Genomic DNA, 18,162 nt, shown 5'->3' with positions numbered 1-18,162 from the left:
TCCTTGGTAGCAACGTTCGCTTACTCGACCTTGTCCTCTGACTTGCCGGGCTCCCTTAAGCGAATATGGGCTCTGGAGCAGTCCAACTCTCCAGCTACTTCGATCATACATCTGCATGATCAAGTCCCTCCTATGGGATTCATTGGTACTTACATTCGAAATTTTCCCTTGGTGGAACACAGCCCCCATATGCTGATGACCAAGGCTTTTATCCGATGCAAATTTCGATGCACGCATGGAAGACCCGCCTCTGCGGTACCATGGCCTTCACTCATTGAATCCACAGCCCTTCTTGTCGTCGTGTTGTTCACTGAAGTGGAGCTTCCAATAGCTCCCGATCATACCTCCGTATGATATAGTCCCTCACGGGACAATGTCGTGTGTATCGTATTGCCACGAATTGTTCCACCACAATCCGCTGCACCATGTCACCGCCTGGTGACATCTCTATTGCATTCTGATCATTGTGGGATGAACTTGAATTGTGATCCCTCCATGTGTGGCCTTTGTCAATACATCGCAGGGTCTCTTTCACCTTCGATTTTGTTCGCTCCTTTGGCAATCGACCTTCATCCACTCGCTCTTGGGTCACACCTAAATGAAGCACCGCTCTAGGACAGTCCGTCGCCTAGTAGCTCCCGAAGTCCACTGACTTCGCTGAAAATGATGCACCATTGTCTGGATCCTGGGCCTTTGCCCCTACCAGCACAATCTCCGTTGCGCATCGCTTCCTTCATGGCAACTTGAATGGCAACACTGTGGCATATTCTTCAAGAGTACCCGCCTCCGCGTCCTCTTGTCCCGTGCCAAGGCCTTCTGAACCCAACTTCGCCTCCGCAAGTTGAGTCACCTTAGTTCCTCCATTAAATGCTTCTCCGAGATAAGGTGCATGTGCCCAAAAGCTCCCTTTGTCTTTGGCACCATGCAAGATGAGTCTGCTCCGTCAGAATGAAGGACCATGGAACAACATGATCCTGCTCTTGCCTTTGCAAGAGTTCATGTCCTTGACCTTTGTCCAAAGAAAGCATTGTGCCTCCGTTCCATGTTCCATCTTCTATGCTGGCTCCCTTCATGCAGCTTAGGTACTTCGCCAAGTTACACCCAAGTTGCTCCGCTCCTCATTTTATATTGAGTTGATAGTGGCCCTTGCGCCCACCATTCCACGGGTCAGCCCTCCCTTGAGTATGATCTCCATATCAACTCCAAGTGTGCCTTTGTTTGTCTTGTTTTGGCTCGCTCCCCCACTTGATCTCGAAATGCATCTACTAATGCATTCTCTCAAGCGAGATCATGCGATGACTCATTGTTGCTCGCTTGGTCCATTGAGCTTCGTGGAGTTGTTATTTTTGAGGTACTCCTCCCCAATATGTGCAGTCTGTTGCACATGATTCTCTCTCTGGAGAACCAGGATCTATCCCTCCTGAATAACTGTCCCGTTGGAGCAACATCTCTCTACGCTTCTTTCTCTCTGAAAGTTTTGGAGACCACTATCCCCTTGGACTACTCCGATTTGCTAAATAAATTGTGCATTGTTCTGCCTCCTGCAAATGCACTTGCTAGATTACGACTCTACATTAATACAGCCCTCGCTGCACTACTTAAGGCCTAGCAATATGCTGAACTCGCTGCACACTTCAGCCTCCTACGAACGTATCCTTCACATGCCGAAGAGAAAATTTCAATGCTCCATGGCGCTAAGTTTCGGTCGCCTTGGGATGGTCGGGAACAATCCATCGTCCACATACAAGCCCATGCATGAGTACCGAATTCTTCGAGTTAGCAATTCCCCTCAACTCTATGAGCTTTGCACAACTCTTTCGGTCGCTGAGCAACTCATTACACCTTGCATGGTCTCATCCTTTACCAAGTGCCTCGCTTGCCTTGAGCACCATCAAATATAGTTCTCAACGTCGAGCTATAGCTCGAACTCAGCCATCCCAACCTTTGTGCACTCCGCATTCTTCCAAGCTTGCTTATTCTCGTGGTACCTCTTGCGCGAAGGGTTGGTCATTCCTCTGAATGCCAATCTCAAATGCCCGCTCCTCCGAGCGACTCCTTTTCCCTACATTTTCATACCCATTTTCCCCCAAACGGTCACACATGTGCTGACTACCCTCAATTCAACCCCGCTAGGTCCCCCACATTTGCATGTCAAGTGTTTCAATGAGTGCTTGTCCCACTCTGATACCGTCTGTCACGGACTTAGCTAGTTTTGCCTAAGTCGTGCGGCACCCTTGCGTGTCCGTCCGCAAAGGTCAGCTTCCCTGAAACCTCTCATGGTCCCTTAGGACCTACGAAAGAGAAAACGGGTTAGAGAAAGCACCTCACTTGGGATCCACAAGCAAACATTTCCGAAAACACCTTATAAACAATACAAATTACAAACAGACTTTACAAGCTCTGAACAGTTGCACAACAAAGGGTCAAAATGGTTCATTATAAACCGAATATCTCTCACAAGTGTCCACATGACACAATATTTATTTACAAGCCTAAGAAGGCCACCAAACCGAACTAAAATGAGGTTGTTAAGCCTTCGACCGTTCCTCTACATGTTGTGTAAAGCATGAACAAAAAGAAAGACACAGACATACATAAGTATTACATCAAACATCTTGTTTAAAGCTTTGTCCGTGACAACATGTCGACAGGGGTCGGGGATGCCCAACCTTTACACGTCGGGCAAATCACTAGTGGGAGTCGAGGTTGCCTAACCCTTATACATCCAACCTACGCCTTGAATTGATAACCTCCGAGCACTGATCTCCAAGGGTTGGGGATGCCCGATCTCCACACATCGGGCGAGCATTGACGAGGGTTGGGGATGCCTGACCTCCACTCATCAAGCGAACGCCCATGGGGTTAGGGATGCTTGACCAGCGCCTTAAAATGACGACCTTCTAGTTCCAATCTCCGCGTGTTGGGTGAACATCAATGGGGGTCAAGGACGCCCGACCTATGCTTGACTTGCTCCTTAAATCGATAAACCTCCGAGTGTTAGGTAAACACTTTACCTTGTGCCTCTCGTCATATCAGGTTTCCTCTCACGCGGATCGAGTTTTCTCAACTCATGTGTCTCGGGTATATTTTGCTTTGCGTCTCTCGCCATGATAGATTTTTCTCACACCGATCTAATTTTTCTAACTCACGCGCCTTATGCACATTTTGCCTTGTGCCTCCCGCTATGGTAGGTTTTTTTCATGCGGGTCGGGTTTTCCTAACTCATACGCCTTAGATACATTTTGTCTTATGCCTCCTACTGTGATGGGTTTTTCTCATGTGGGTTGGGTTTTCCCAACTCATGTGTCTTGGACACATTTTGCCTTTTTTCTTACGCGGGTTAGTTTTTCCCAAATCACATACCTTGGGCACATTTTGCCTTGTGCCTCCTATCATAACGGGTTTTTTCTTATGCAATTTAGGTTTTCCTGACTCTTGCATCTTAGGTATATTTTGTCTTATATCTTTGGTCATGGAGGGTTTTTTTTTTTTATATAGGTTGGGTTTTCTTGACTCACGCACATTTAGCCTTGTGCCTCTTGCCATGTGAATTTTCCTGCACTTTCCGAGGTGATCTCCGAACATTAATCACTTTAGCACTTTTCGAGGTGTCCCTTCATTAATTATTAATTAATATATTTTTAGATTCGATCGGAAGGGACATATATCTTTTATATGAGAGGAGAGATGTTGATCCCTCCTTATAAATCCTCCTTAACCATAGGGGTGAGGCTCATTCTCTCATTTGAGCCTCTATGGTCTCCCTTATGAGCTTCTTTTTCTTCTTAGCCTCGGTTCTCCTCTTCAAGGTGAGTTGGTCCTTGATCCTCTTCTTGAAGGCAGGTCGGTTCCTAAGTGTTTGTGTTGAGGTGGATGCATCAATAGGTAGAAAGGGTGGCAGTTGTCCCTCTTAGGTGAAAGTACTATGTGTTAGGGGCAAAGCCTCTTTGCTCAAGCATTTGTTGAGGGGATAAGCAGGTGGGTGTTGCTGTGACATCGAGCCATCCTAGCACCAAAAGTATTACAGAAAAATATCATTGACGTCCTAATCAACCTAACGTAATTCAGGCCCATGTGCACAAGGTTATCTAAGGTGCCTTTGAGGTGGAAATGTTAAGATCATGACATACCACTTACATGAAAACTGAGGTTGGGAGAGGTTTCCCGATTTGATCCTTCGAGGCACAAGTTAGTAACTTAAGGAAGGTGTGTGTGGTCATGAGTGGTCAAAAGTGATCTCCTTTTTCACTATACTAAAATGAGTTTTAAGCATTCCTAGTCATAAAGAGGTAGACTGTTCTATGAAATATTCTACGAGGAGGCAACCCTCAACTACCTATAACAATATTTCCTTGGCCTTTTCTCTACGTGGGTGACAAGGGTAAGAAAGCTTGCAATTGCTTGACCTTGTCCATGTGGGTAGTCCAACGAGAGATAGCTTATTTCTTTCTTTTAACCTAGATGTCACGTGGAGGACACATGTTGGATGGTGAATGATTGATAATATCCCCTTCAAGTTAAAAAACAAATACACCCGCAGAATTGGTGTGAATGATGTTGTTTTCGTCCAAAAGCCTCACAATAGGTTGTAGTGGAAAAATGGAATTGTCCAAGCTAAAAGATAACACCTGATTCTGAACAAGAGGCACATTGAGATAGATCACTTTAATCAAGAAAGTTCACAAGGCCAAAAGACCATCTGGGATCATAGTTTACTCTTGAATCGAACAATGACACTAATGGAAGAAGAAACCAATGATGGAACCTAGGAATCTCTTATATTTGTTTGGTATGATAGGGATTGTGTTGACAATGTCTATTTTGGAGTATGTCTATTATATAGACAGATGCACTAGAATTAAACCGGGAGAAAGTTACCAAGAAGTACTATCTACACAACGTACTGAAGAAATGATGATTTCTATCTTTAAAAGGATACCTAATGTATCTCACGAGTTTATCAATTTCCGGAACACTAGTTACAACTAATTCCTCCATGATATGTTTGCCTGCTTCCATGTCAGGACACTGATGAAAAATCATCTTATAGCCAATTATAATTGCTTTCACAATATAGTTTTTGGTTGATTTAGCTATGCCATTTTGAGCAACAAAACCTCAAATCTGACAAAACTATTTTCATCATACAAAACCTGCTTACTTCAACTTCAAGGTGACAAATTCTACCATGAGGAGAATATTTCTAGTCAGTGTCATAGTTGATTATATCCCTCGTGTCTTACAACTCATGAATATCCAGATGAAACTAATAAAATTATTTCATATGTATCTGGTCTCATATTTTTGAACTTGTCAATTATTTGAACATTTGAAAAACTTATGCTCTTATATTGCCCTTTCTTAAATCATACCATGCTGATATATTATTATCCTACAAACCAAAGTCTAGAGGTCATTTTATTATCCCACACTGCTAAGCAATTTGCAATATTTAGCCTAATGTTCACTAGGGCATCAAGGAAGTATTTTCATCAAACATCAAGCTGAGGACCATCATTTCCATTTTCTGCAAAAATTACTAGGACTCAGCCATTATGAAATGTATTTTAAAGAGAACTGATTAATTGACATAAAGCAAATTAAGTAAGATGTGTTCCTTAATCATCCCAATGTTTGTAAGGAGAGAACATTGGCAAAACAGCAAACATCCAATAAGGTCCTCAACTAGATTCCAAACTTTTTATACTCATCAATTCAAAGCTCTAAATATTTTTTTTTTTTTGAGGAAAAAGGTAGTGGGTGGCCACCAAGTTACTAGGAGATTTCAAAGTGGGCAGTGCACCATTACTAAAAGTTTCCTGCTACCTGTTCAGATAAAACAATCATCCGACATATTACAACTGAAGACTTCAAGGACTACAATCTTAAATTAAAAAATGGCAAGGAGAAGTTTCTGATGAATGAGACTCTTAAATATCATTTTAAAAAATGTGCCAACAGAAGCTTAAGCTAAAAAGAGTTTGTGTATGCATATGCAAAAGCCATTTCTTCTTCTTTTTGTGTTAAGATCATCACCCAATTGCAAGTAAGAGATTAGAGACTGGCAATGGAAACCCAGCATTGAGATTACTGGAAATACAATTTAAAGTTTTATCTCAAGAGAATTAGGAATCCTTGTTTCACAAGTTTAAACATAGGTTTAACAAACAATAGAGAAGACCTTTTAAATTAATATACAACACATGAGAAGTGAATGAGAGAGATGACGTCAATAAGGATGTGCTCTAGGAAACAAAAGAAAAGTGAGAAATGGTTGAAATTAAGACTGACTTGAACAATTAAATGTAATAGCATTGATAAAAATTTGAAGTGTCACAAAGCAGAATTAACAACAACATTAATGGGCCACTCTCCTATCCATCTCAATCATTAATGTTGGTCCAGTCAACTTATTACATGGGCTAACTTTGCTTGGATGGTAATTATCATTATCTGCCCATTAGGTCTGTCCTATGATTGTGCAAGATATATAAATGGGTCTTCCAGGGAACGTATTAAATCATTTTTTTCTCTCCGAATGACCTTATTTGATTTGCCTTTACTTTTCATTTATTGTTCTGTATTTTTCAAACTAGTAACCTAATTTAGGCATCAGAGGATCTTGTTAGGCTGTCTCTCCAAGATGATTACTCGGCATAAAAATGAGAACCAAGCCCTACATGTTGGTCAGACGACTAAAAAGTGCATTATCGATATGAGTTACTGCCCCCAAAAGTACTAATAAGTGATCCTACTTTAATCTCTATAGAAATTCAGATATCTTCACAGATTCGGACATCATGGATATCAGTCTCATCAAAGCAATTAGACCCTGAATTGCTATCTATATTTTCCATATCATCTCACTAAATATATCAGCCACTGAATGTATAACACTTGACCAAAATCTCCAAGGAGCAAAAACAAAACAAGAAAGACCAAAAACGATGATTACAATGATTTCTACATCGTTATCACCGCATCTTTAACAAGATCATAAGCAAATAGTTCATAGAAATCGACCAATACGACAATCTACCACATCAAGTCATCAACCCTAACATAGACCCGATGCTACTCTGCATCGAAGACGATCAGAAAGAGGGTTTGATGAGTTGAAGCTGTTTCGAATTCACAACACGAAATGGATGGAGGAATTACCGATGGAATCGCTGGCTCCTGCTCCTTCGTTTCCCTCCAAGAAATGGCGGGATCTGAGACTCCATTTCCAGCTCCGGGTGTAACGAACACCTCGTCAGGCATTTATAGGCGATCATCTTTCGGTATAATGCTCCGAGACTTGAGGGCAAATAAAACTGCTCCGTAGGTTACTTCCAAAATTACAAATCCATTAATAGGTAATTCTCTTCCCACGAAAATAAAATAAAAATAAAAAAATTACTAAGGAATAATTTGTAAAAGTGTCCGATTTCTTTCTCGCTTACACGAGCATCTACCCGTCTTGTAACTGGAGGCAGTTTCTGGATATTCGTGGGACCCACCGAGGGCATTGTTTCCAATGGAGAGGTGGGTGGAATTGTTACGAGTAACGAGGGTGGAGAAACTTTTTTGTTCTTTTCCCACGGCGCAAGAATTAATACACGGAGAGTTTCCGAAAATCTCATCAGCTTTTTCGGAGCTCGCGTTGGTTCAGTTCGTCTTCGAATTCTCTGGTGAGAGACAAAGATCTTTTGTCGCCTCCGATTCCTCGGTGGCACTTGGTTCATTCTTTTCCGATTCGAATGGATTCCGATGCTTTCATTTTCCCCGTTGGTCTCTCGATCGATTCTTGGAGCTGAGTTCCGTCGTTGTTTCACAAAGAATGAATCTTTCGGTTGGATTACATCCATGATGCGTTGTTCTTAACAAAATTATTCTCTTTTGGAGTTCTGATTTTTGCCTCGTTGCTTCATTTCTAATTTCGACGGCATTCGCCCCTTTATTTTTGGTTGTAGCTTGAACAAGAAAAGCATTTTATTTAGCTACGGAGATCTATGTTTTCCCATATATTGTGAATGTTGGTCGTTTGGGCTTTTGATGGTTCTTGTCCCTCATAAATCCTCGTCTTGTTCTTGCTTCGGTCTGTATAATCTTTTGTCAGTTTTCTCCAATTTCTGTAATAAATTCTTTTGGCTTGTAACATGCAATAAGGATATTCCAATTACTTACCATTTATACGAAAATTGCGAGGCCTATAACGGTGTAATGTTAGATTGCTTAAGAATGATTAAGGAATTAGGATTGTTTATTATGCTTATATATAGGCTGATCAACTCTCTTGTTACAGAACAGGTTATCTTCCATTTAGCTCTGGTTGTTTGCTACAGCTTGATGCATGTTAAAAACCAACCATTTTACTTCAGTTTGCTTGCAATTAGCATAAACTCTTTGAACTTTCTTATAATTACTTTACAAAGACTACAGAGATGTATCTGTTGAGAAAGGTTCCATCTACTGCCACTTTGGTTACCCCAGATTCCTGGAAAGTAAATGTTCTAACAATACGTAATTATGCTTTGATTTCCATCCATCATTGTGGTTCAGGTAGTTAATTCCTTAAGATTACATTCGTGATTATGTAGTATTATTAAAATTGACTTGTGTTTCCTATTTATCTAAATCACTCTTTCCCAGTGACTTGGGAACGTATGTCAAGACAACTTCATTGATCAAGATTTGTGGACACAAATATGACCAGTGAGTTCTTTTTCATCATTAATTTTTTTCAGAGAATTTCTGATTGTGTAATCATCATTTTGTCATGGACATATGCTGTATAGGCAACGTTTTGCTTTGTCTAAAGGCACATTTTGGTTCCAAACCAGATAGTAAATTAAGCTGAATTGTTGTTATGTGATGTTTGGGAGGACAGTTAGCCATCATATGGCCACGATACATCTTGTCAACTTCTCTCTAAATACGTTTGAATAATTTTGCCATATCTGTTATCCTGTATCAGTTTGCTTAATTAGGCACCAAATTTACTATGTTTTCAAATGGATGTCAGTGTCTTTGTTATTTCTAACTTTGTCTGGACATCATTGCTCAAATATATGCAGAAATACTACGTACAAAAGCATAAGCATTTTGAAGCTTGAATTGAATGAGAAATATTTATTTGCATGAATAAGCATACTACTTATGACAATTTTATATATCTAAATATATTGAATTATGCATACAGGCTTTCGCCATGAGCCAAATGACTTTATACTTCAATTTTTGAGATATTTTATTTTAACAGTATGCTCTAGTCTTTAGTTGGTTGTATGGTACATGGAAGGACTAATTTAAATTTCCTTGCCCTACTAGCAGGTAATATAAGAAAATTGAAGGATTTGTTGCTTAAAAGTGACAACCGCAACTGTGCTGATTGTGGTGCCACAGATCCGAAGTGGGCGTAAGTTCTTATATATTGTACAAATTACACACATCAAGCCAGCACATTTACTTTAGATCCATTTTTTTTTTTTCCTAAATTAGCTTTTGTTGGTTTATGGGTTTCAGAACTTCAAAATTTTCAGTATATCTCATAAGGAAAGAATTAAAAAAAAAAATTTTAAAGCCCATATTTGCTTGTTCGCTTTTCAGCTTCATAGACATATTATTGTGCTGTGCACATGAGGAGATACAGTTTTTAATGGCCCTTTCCTTGTCTTTGCAGGTCAGCCAATATCGGGGTATTTATATGCTTAAAATGTAGTGGTGTGCACAGAAGCCTTGGCACTCATATTTCAAAGGTAGTGCTTAAACATACATACTTTACTGATAGTTAGGCCTTCAAATTCCATGCATAAAATTTTAAAAGTCTTAAGGAGAACTGGCAAGATAATTGAGCTTTCAAAAATGACGCATCTAAGTCTTGCATGATGGTCTTTTTATTGGTGAAATTCCATTCATTTAATCTATAAACTTACGAGTTAAACCAAATCGTAGTATGTACAACTTCAAATATGTCATTTGATTTTGCTCTTTTCCAATCAGACAATTAAAAGTGCTCCAAAATAGCAGTGCATCTTAACTATTTCGTCAAGATGAATGCTATTTGCTTTTTGTTTCTTAGAGTTCCATTGATAATTCTTCCATTCTGTCATGATTGTTGTTTAGGTTCTGTCAGTGACATTAGATGAATGGTCTGACGAGGAAATCAACTCTATGATAGAGGTTGGTGGAAACTCTTATGCCAATGCAATATATGAGGCTTTTCTTCCTAAGGGATTTTCCAAGCCTAAACCGGACTCCAGTCATCAGGAAAGAACAAAATTCATTAGGTATTTGATATTATGATGTCATTGTTTGAGGTTTCTCTCACATAAGTGAATGGTTCTTCATGAAAAGCCCCTTGTTATGAGTTACAGGTCGAAGTATCAGTTGCAAGAATTTTTGAAACCAAGCCTACGTATTGTTTCTTCAAAAGGGTCTTTCACGTCCTGTGATTCTGGAAAGGATACTGACAGTATTTCTCCTTCAGAAAGTTCAACGAGTATTGTAAGAATGCTACATAAAAGAAAAAACAAATGATAATGCTTTTGTCTAAATTACTCTGACAACATGGTCTTGGATTAGTCTCAGGCAGGGATGGTAGAATTCATTGGCATACTGAACGTTAAAGTGATAAGAGGAACTAATTTAGCAGTTAGAGATATGCTAACTAGTGATCCCTATGTTGTTTTAATTCTTGGACAGCAGGTGAGTTTTCTCTTTCAGCATGAATTTTTGCCTTTGTAAATGCTATGTTTCTTCATAAGAGTGTAATTTGTTTTACTATATGATGGATTTCTGCAGAAGGCTCAGACAGCTGTTATTAAGAGCAACCTGAATCCAGTTTGGAATGAGGAGCTTAAGTTATCAGTTCCTCAAAACTATGGAGCCCTGAAAGTGGTGAGTTATGGACCAATTGTTTCTGCTTCAGTTACATGTCGTGTCACATAGACTGTGCTCCATCTTTTCAAACCAAGAATTACTCAGTAATAGATGGTTATAACTGGAGTTTAAGAAATATTGCTTTCGTTTCACAACTTCATACTCACATGTTTCAACATATGATCCACTGCTAGACTAAGATAGTCTTATGCTCATAGTCACTCAATAAACTTACACCATGGAATATACATTTTTGAGTTCCCAGAACAAAATCCAGATCGAGTACTCTTCAGAAAAATCAAGAATATGGATGATTTCGGGCCCTTTTATTAAATTATGTTATGTCAATTCTTTTAAAACCCAAATGACATTTTCAACTTTTGTTCCACAAGCAGCAAGTATATGATCACGACCTTATCTCTTCCGATGACATAATGGGTGAAGCTGAGGTGGATCTCCAACCGATGATCACATCTGCTACAGCATTTGGCGACCCCGACTTGCTTTCCGACATGCAAATTGGGAAGTGGCTGCTGTCAAATGACAATGCCCTCATCAGAGATAGCGTCATCAATGTTGTTGATGGAAAGGTCAAACAAGAGGTGTCACTAAAGCTACAAAATGTAGAATGTGGAGAGCTTGACCTAGAATTGAGATGGATTCCCTTGATCCAGTAAATCACTGGTGTTTTCATGACCGGCTTCCTGTAATGCAGCCCTTATCCGCGCTGCAAATTTGTTGATCTTGTTGACCATGCACATTGAACTGCATATGCAGGGATTGTTTCTTCTGATTTAATGATCATATGTCTGTTTATCTATCTTCTGAAGAACTCCCTGCATTCCGAGTTTGGATTGTCCCAGAACTTTGTCTACGATTACATGGGCCATCATAAATGAGCTTATCGGAGCTATACATGAGTTTTATGTCTTCATATAAATCTTTGAGTAACAAATAGTGTTCCATATTCTTCCTTCTGCTCCATGTATCCAACAGTTGAAAGAAAAGAAACTGATGAGCAAATGGTGCAGTGCACACACAACTCAGCCACCAGCATGGTGAACCCAAAATTTTGGGTCTTTTCATTTATAATTGGCTTCATATCATGATAAAAGGCTTAGGGGATGAGAATTATAATAAAGTGAAATCTAGGAAGAATTAGAGTATGTATTTCTAAATAAGGATATTGGGTATGAGTCAGAGACCAATGTCTCCCTGTTTTAAGGAATAAGGCTGTATCCATTTAGCTTCCCTAAACTCTATATTGATGGGATATTCGTACACTGAATGCATTTTTTTTTAATTTCTGTAAACATAAATTATTTTCATGAATCGAACATGACACATTTTATAATAGTATTGTGTCAATGTTTTAGTCTCATATAAATTTGTTTGTTTAGTCTATTACAATTAACTTGAATGAGTTACTAGATTTTAGATTTATCAAATTAATAAATATGTTAGCTCATCGAATTAGATAGTGATAGTAATAAGATTTCATATTTAACGATACCATAATATCCATGATTAAGAACCTCGAGTTTTATTGATAGTGGAAAAAAGAGTGCGTCGGGTCATAGGGAAGATCCCTCTCTCTCTCTCTCTCTCTCTCTCTCTCTCTCGTAAACTCAAAGTTAATCACCTAGTTTCAATTGAAATATATATACAATGACAAAGCACCTCACATGTTCTTAATATTTTTATCATCAAACTAGTATTTAAATGACACTAATTAGAATTAGAGTTTTTATCAACTTAAATTAATTATATTATAATAATAAAATCATAAACCCTAATTATTTGGGTCAGATGCATGCATCTTTTGTCATCATTAAGATTCATAAAAGGTTATATGTGTAATCAAAAGTACTTAAATCTATATTTATAATTTCTATTGATATCTTTTTAGGTCTTCATTTATTTTTTTTTTATACCACTAACATTAATCATTTTACCTCTTTTGACATTCAGAAATTTCCTAAGCACATGTCTCTATCATTTCAAATATTTTTTTTATATTATCCTCTATCGAAGTAATAAATAGTTGTTAATAAATAAAAAATATATTTTTTCTATCTTTGCTAGTAATCTACGTATCAATTTCAACATTTTCGTTTAACAACATAATTTTTTTATATACATTAATTCTTAATTTCTCAACACTTAGATTTATACAACATTGTTGATTTCATAATTGTCTTATAAAATTTTTCTTTTAATCTCAAAAGTATTTGATAATAAAAAAGACCCTTATCGCCTCTCATTATTTCAATTATCATGTTTTTTACTTTATGTATAATATTTTCATCATTTATTCTATTTTATTGAATAATTGATTCAAGAGATTACTTGTCCATCAAATTTAACTATATTCTCTTATCTATTTCTAGAATCACTAAGATTATATTTTATATTTTCAATCTTAGTCATACTTAATCTAAAATCTTTAGCTTTTAAGCTTGTTCTATAGCTCAAGTTTATAATTAATTTTGCTTAGACTCAGATATTATTATCAATAAATAATATGCATCAAAGAGGTCTTTCATATAAGTTCATCCATTAGCAATGTGAAAAAGTATAGACTTAATATGGATACTTGATATAATCCTACACTAATAAAAAATTTACTAGATATACTCCATATAGTTTTAACACTAATAGTTATATCATTATACATATATTTAATAATATCAATATAATTAATTGATACATATTTCTTTTCTAAAACTTACCATGATAAATCTTTAGTAACTCTATCATAAGCTTTTTCTAAGTCAATAAAAATCATAAGTAAATCTTTTTTTTTCTCCCTATACTTTTTTTAATAATTATCCTAATAAATAAATATTCTATAGTTGATCTTCTAAGCATAAAATTAAATTAATTTTGAGAGATATTGTTTCAATTCTTATTATACCTTTCATAATTCTTTTCTAAAGTTTTATAGTATAACTTATAATTTTAATTCTTCTATAATTTGAATAATTTTATACGTCACCCTTATTTTTATAAATTAACACTAAAAAATTCTTTTTCCATTCATTAGGAATCCTTTCAAATTTTATAATTTTATTAAATAAACTAGTTAACTAAGTTACTACTTTCTCCACTAATTTTTTTCAAACTTAACTTAATTATATAAAAATAAAAAAAATACAAAAACATGCATTTAAGATTTTAGGTTTTTCAATGTATAAATACTAAACTAAAATTAGAGAAAAAAATGAAAGTCGCTAACTTTGAAGTGATTTATATATGAATTTTTTTTTCCTAAAAGAAAACATCAAAACAATTCTAAAGCCTTAAAAGTTCGTCCCTTGGAATCTACCACTCCCCCTTCACTTCCTCTATCTCCATACTATATTTAATTCAATGTCTTAACTTTTTTTATGATTTTTTTTACCTCTAGGAAAATAAAATAAACCTCCTTAGAACTGTCTAATATTGTGTGTGTTTCTTTTTCTTTTTCCTTCTTTTTTTTACTATCATCATAAAATTTATTCCAAATTTGAGTAAAAGATGTGAAAAGAACCTGATTTCCTGCCAACCTACTCAAGAATGTTGCACTCTGTTAATTCAGTGTTGGTGGTCTTTCTCTCTCTACTTGTTGATTCTTGTTTTCCTACAGTTTGATTAAAATATGATAGAGAACCTATGTATAGTTTTTCACTTGGTTAGGGCACCTCATATGTGCATGTAGTCTACCTTCATGTCTTTCTTTTTTAGGGGAAAAGTCTACCTTCATGTTGACATGCTTCCATCAAAAAAGTCTTTGTTCTTCCCAAGGTGATGAACCCACAAATATATTTTCTAGGTTCATCTAAATTCTGACCTCTTCTGATATGTTCTCACTCCATGTTCTCTTTCTCTAATTGCTCTTTTTGTCTGCAGGCTTCTCTCTCAACAGTAGCTTGATTTCTCTTCCACGACCAAGCTCCTGCCATGGCAGATCCCAACCCCAGTTTCTTCAAAGGCTACTGCAATCGTTCTCGCTTCTCCTCGAACTATCCTCGTCCTCCTCCTCCTCCTCTTCCTCTCTCCCTGTTCCCTACCTACAACTTAGTCGACTGTAACTTCCTTCACCTTCGATCCCCACCACCCTCCCCTCCCCTCAGAGAAGCCCTCCCCCTTCTCGGTCTCAGTCCAACAAGGCACCACCTTCAGGAAGAATCCTCATCCTCCTGCAGCGCCTTTCCGGAAGGCGAGGGCGGTGGGAGTTGCACTGGTGGTGACAACGAGAAGAAAAGCTTGAAGGATGGAGAAGATGAGCAAGGGGCCGTGGCAGTGTCCCTCCATATAGGCCTCCCGAGCTCCGGCGCAGCTGACCTTATCTCCGGGGTCTCCTCTACTATGCTAAATGATGGAGAAGGGCCTGAAGAAGATGGTGGTGGTGGTGATGCAATTCTTTCAGGTTACCATATCATAGGGAGGCTTATCAAGGGCCAATACTGGATTCCCACTCCGTCTCAGATCCTTACAGGTCCTTCCCAGTTTTCTTGTCCGGTGTGCTGCAAGACCTTCAACCGATACAACAACATGCAGGTGATCTAATTCTTCTCTTACAAGGTCCATTTACCTTTGTTGCATCAATAACATGGGTGTGTGATGGTACCCAAACTGCTGTGTGTGTGGTTATTGTGAGGCTGATCCGATCAATAGTTCCCCTTCTATTCTTATGTCGCTGCAGAAGACAGAGGTAGGAATGATCGTATGCTTTGTTGTGTTACTTTCAGTGTGTATATTTACTCTTCTGTGGCAGTTGTAAGGGATTTCTGAAGTAACCTTAGCCTCTGTTATTCTTCTGCATTAGCGTCTGTCCTGACTCCATTTCCAGTCTCTTCATCCGTCCCTCTCTCTCTCTCTCTCTCTCTTTCTCTCTCTCTCTATATATATATATATATACATATCACAAGTAATCTTTACATCCTGTTTTTTGAAGTTTCTGTTCCTTCACTGTCTTCTGGATCTCAGATTATGATCGGGAGAGAAAAAAATGAAACATGAAAATAGAGCTAATAATTACATATTCCACTATATAGCCTCAAGATGGATTTATTTCAATGTTGTTTGTGGTGATACAAATGATATATCGCATGTTCTATTGCCATATGACGTGGATTCTGATCCATTGGATTCTGTCGTTGCTCTGTGGGTGTTACAAGTAGATGCACATGTGGGGTCATGGACAACAATATAGGAAGGGGCCGGAGTCGCTGAGGGGCGCGCAGCCGACGGCGATGCGGCGGCTGCCGTGCTACTGCTGCGCGCCCGGGTGCAGGAACAACATCGACCACCCGAGATCAAAGCCACTCAAGGACTTCAGGACTCTCCAGACCCACTACAAGAGGAGGCACGGGATCAAGCCTTTCGCGTGCTGCAAGTGCGGCAAGGCGTTCGCGGTGCGAGGGGACTGGCGAACCCACGAGAAGAACTGCGGGAAGCTGTGGTACTGCACTTGTGGGTCGGATTTCAAGCACAAGAGGTCCCTCAAGGACCACATTAAGGCGTTCGGCCATGGCCATGCAGCCTATGGAGTCGACTGTGCCGAGGAGGAGGAGCAGGAGGAGGACGAGCCGTCGTCTGAGATCGAGCAAGACCATGATCACCACCACCATGATTATTCCTTGTAGCTTCATAACGTCTTCAACGACTCTTCCTTTGTTCTTCGGTCCATTCCGTTTAGCTCATGTTCATGTTTTGTGTTCCTCATGGATGTACAAGTATTAGACTCATACGCAACATCAACGTAGACTCATGTAGTATCTAAAATCTTGGTTGATCAATCTAGTATTTTTGGCTGGCTTTGTTTATCAGTCTAGTTCTAATTTTAGTCTGTTCAATCCAACATGCTTCTCATCATTGTTCTGATTGGAGTCATTTACCTATTATGCTCCCTTCTTGGTTGTGTATGCTTCGAGTCTGATGAGCTTTGTTTACTACGTTTCTTCTTTCCTTCTACACCCAACCAAATAGCAATTTACCTTTGGCTCATGAAAAGGAGTTTCCTTTTTCCTCTTTTGTTTTTGTTTGCTTTATCTTTTGTGAAATGGGAAACAAATGCAAATAATTGCTTTGTTGTGAAACGAAGCAAGAAATCTTGTGAAGCTGTTGAGATTGGCTGATCTTTCTCTTCCACTAATTAACGCAATGATTACACCCTAAAATGTACGTAAAGTATGTTTCTAGCTGTTTCTCTTTTCTCATGCTTTTTAACTTTAGGCTTTAGATTTTCTTTTACTTTCTCAGTGCATAATTTCTGTAGCCAATCCTTCAACATTAAAGATGCATGTCTTGATCTTTGTACTGTTTATAGATTATTCTTAATACTAATTTGTATCATATATCATTCTTCTTAACTTGCAGAAAACAGCCTGCAGTAGCAGTTGGATGCAGCAGCACCAACTGGTGATAGATAAATGGTTCCTCAAAGATTTCAAAGCCTCTCATCCTGGTGAAGCAATATTAATGGTCCAGTAGGCAAATGGCTTGCGACAAGGGCTATTGGGACCAGAAAACAGACATAAATTGAGACATCCTCTCTTGGGTGTTGCTGTTCTTGTCATCTTTTAAGCAGGCATAACGAGCCACAAGAACATGGAATATGATAGTAACTATTTAGTGCATCCATCCCCATGTTGATGTTCTCGAGAATACACGCATGCTCAGTTGAAGACATGTAAAGTCTCCAAGTGTTGACAAGATGGAGCATGAAAGAGGAAGAAGATTTTCTACATGGGACATGGACTAATTGCTTCCCCTTGTTTCCTTGTAATGCCAAGAAAGACCATCCATATTCTACGTAAGAATATATTTATTCTTCATCCTCTTCACATTCCAAGGCATGGGGACAGCTTTGTCTCCCAGTTTGACTTTCTCAAAAGCTTCATGATGTGAATATGAAAGCTAATAGTAAAAGAAGCGCCTCAGAGATTCGCATGACTAGTATCCACAGCTAGAAGAAAAGGTCTCCTGGGAGCATGCATGCTTATAAGATAATTTGTGCGATCACATCTTCTATGTGAGTAGGTGAAACATCAGCATCGATATGAACGAAGAAAACTTCTTGAGACCGGAAAGAACACTTCAAACGGTGAAGAGAGTATGTGACTTGTAAAGTGAAGAAGACTAATTAATTAAAGGAAAGAACACTTCAACTGTAGTTTGAGCAAGAGAAGGTGGGAAGGAAAGTTCAAGCTCTCACAATGATATGGAGCTCTCCTACTTCAATTCTGTCAGCTGTTCGAGTTATAGGCTTAAAGGTCTGGGAATTAAGGTTAAGTAGAGGCTTGAGAGTGAAGA

The 18,162-nt window shown here is 38.4% G+C and overlaps 2 protein-coding genes across 3 annotated transcripts; both read left to right on the top strand.

Annotated features, from left to right (window-relative positions):
• Positions 1–7,582: 7,582 nt before the first annotated feature.
• LOC135649378 (ADP-ribosylation factor GTPase-activating protein AGD12-like) lies at positions 7,583–11,683 on the top strand. Of its 2 annotated transcripts, none has more exons than XM_065167665.1 (9): positions 7,583–7,673; positions 8,635–8,697; positions 9,316–9,400; positions 9,665–9,740; positions 10,108–10,271; positions 10,359–10,488; positions 10,567–10,689; positions 10,786–10,881; positions 11,259–11,683. In XM_065167665.1, exons 2-9 carry the CDS (start codon positions 8,691–8,693, stop codon positions 11,538–11,540), a joined length of 963 nt encoding a protein of 320 aa, XP_065023737.1. In that variant the 5' UTR covers positions 7,583–7,673; positions 8,635–8,690; the 3' UTR covers positions 11,541–11,683. The 2 variants fall into 2 exon arrangements, with proteins under 2 accessions (XP_065023737.1, XP_065023736.1); XM_065167664.1 differs by having other exon boundaries at positions 7,591–7,673; positions 9,313–9,400.
• A 3,075-nt stretch (positions 11,684–14,758) lies between these two features.
• LOC135648998 (zinc finger protein WIP2-like) lies at positions 14,759–16,654 on the top strand. The gene is made up of 2 exons (XM_065167080.1): positions 14,759–15,405; positions 16,029–16,654. The coding sequence occupies exons 1-2, from the start codon at positions 14,806–14,808 to the stop codon at positions 16,491–16,493; spliced, it is 1,065 nt and encodes a 354-aa protein (XP_065023152.1). The 5' UTR covers positions 14,759–14,805; the 3' UTR covers positions 16,494–16,654.
• Positions 16,655–18,162: the final 1,508 nt, after the last annotated feature.

The sequence above is a fragment of the Musa acuminata genome, chromosome BXJ3-9 (genome assembly GCF_036884655.1).
Source record: "Musa acuminata AAA Group cultivar baxijiao chromosome BXJ3-9, Cavendish_Baxijiao_AAA, whole genome shotgun sequence".
Lineage (NCBI taxonomy): Eukaryota > Viridiplantae > Streptophyta > Magnoliopsida > Zingiberales > Musaceae > Musa > Musa acuminata.
Note: the sequence above shows the minus strand (reverse complement) of the source record. Positions and strands in the feature narration are given on the sequence as shown.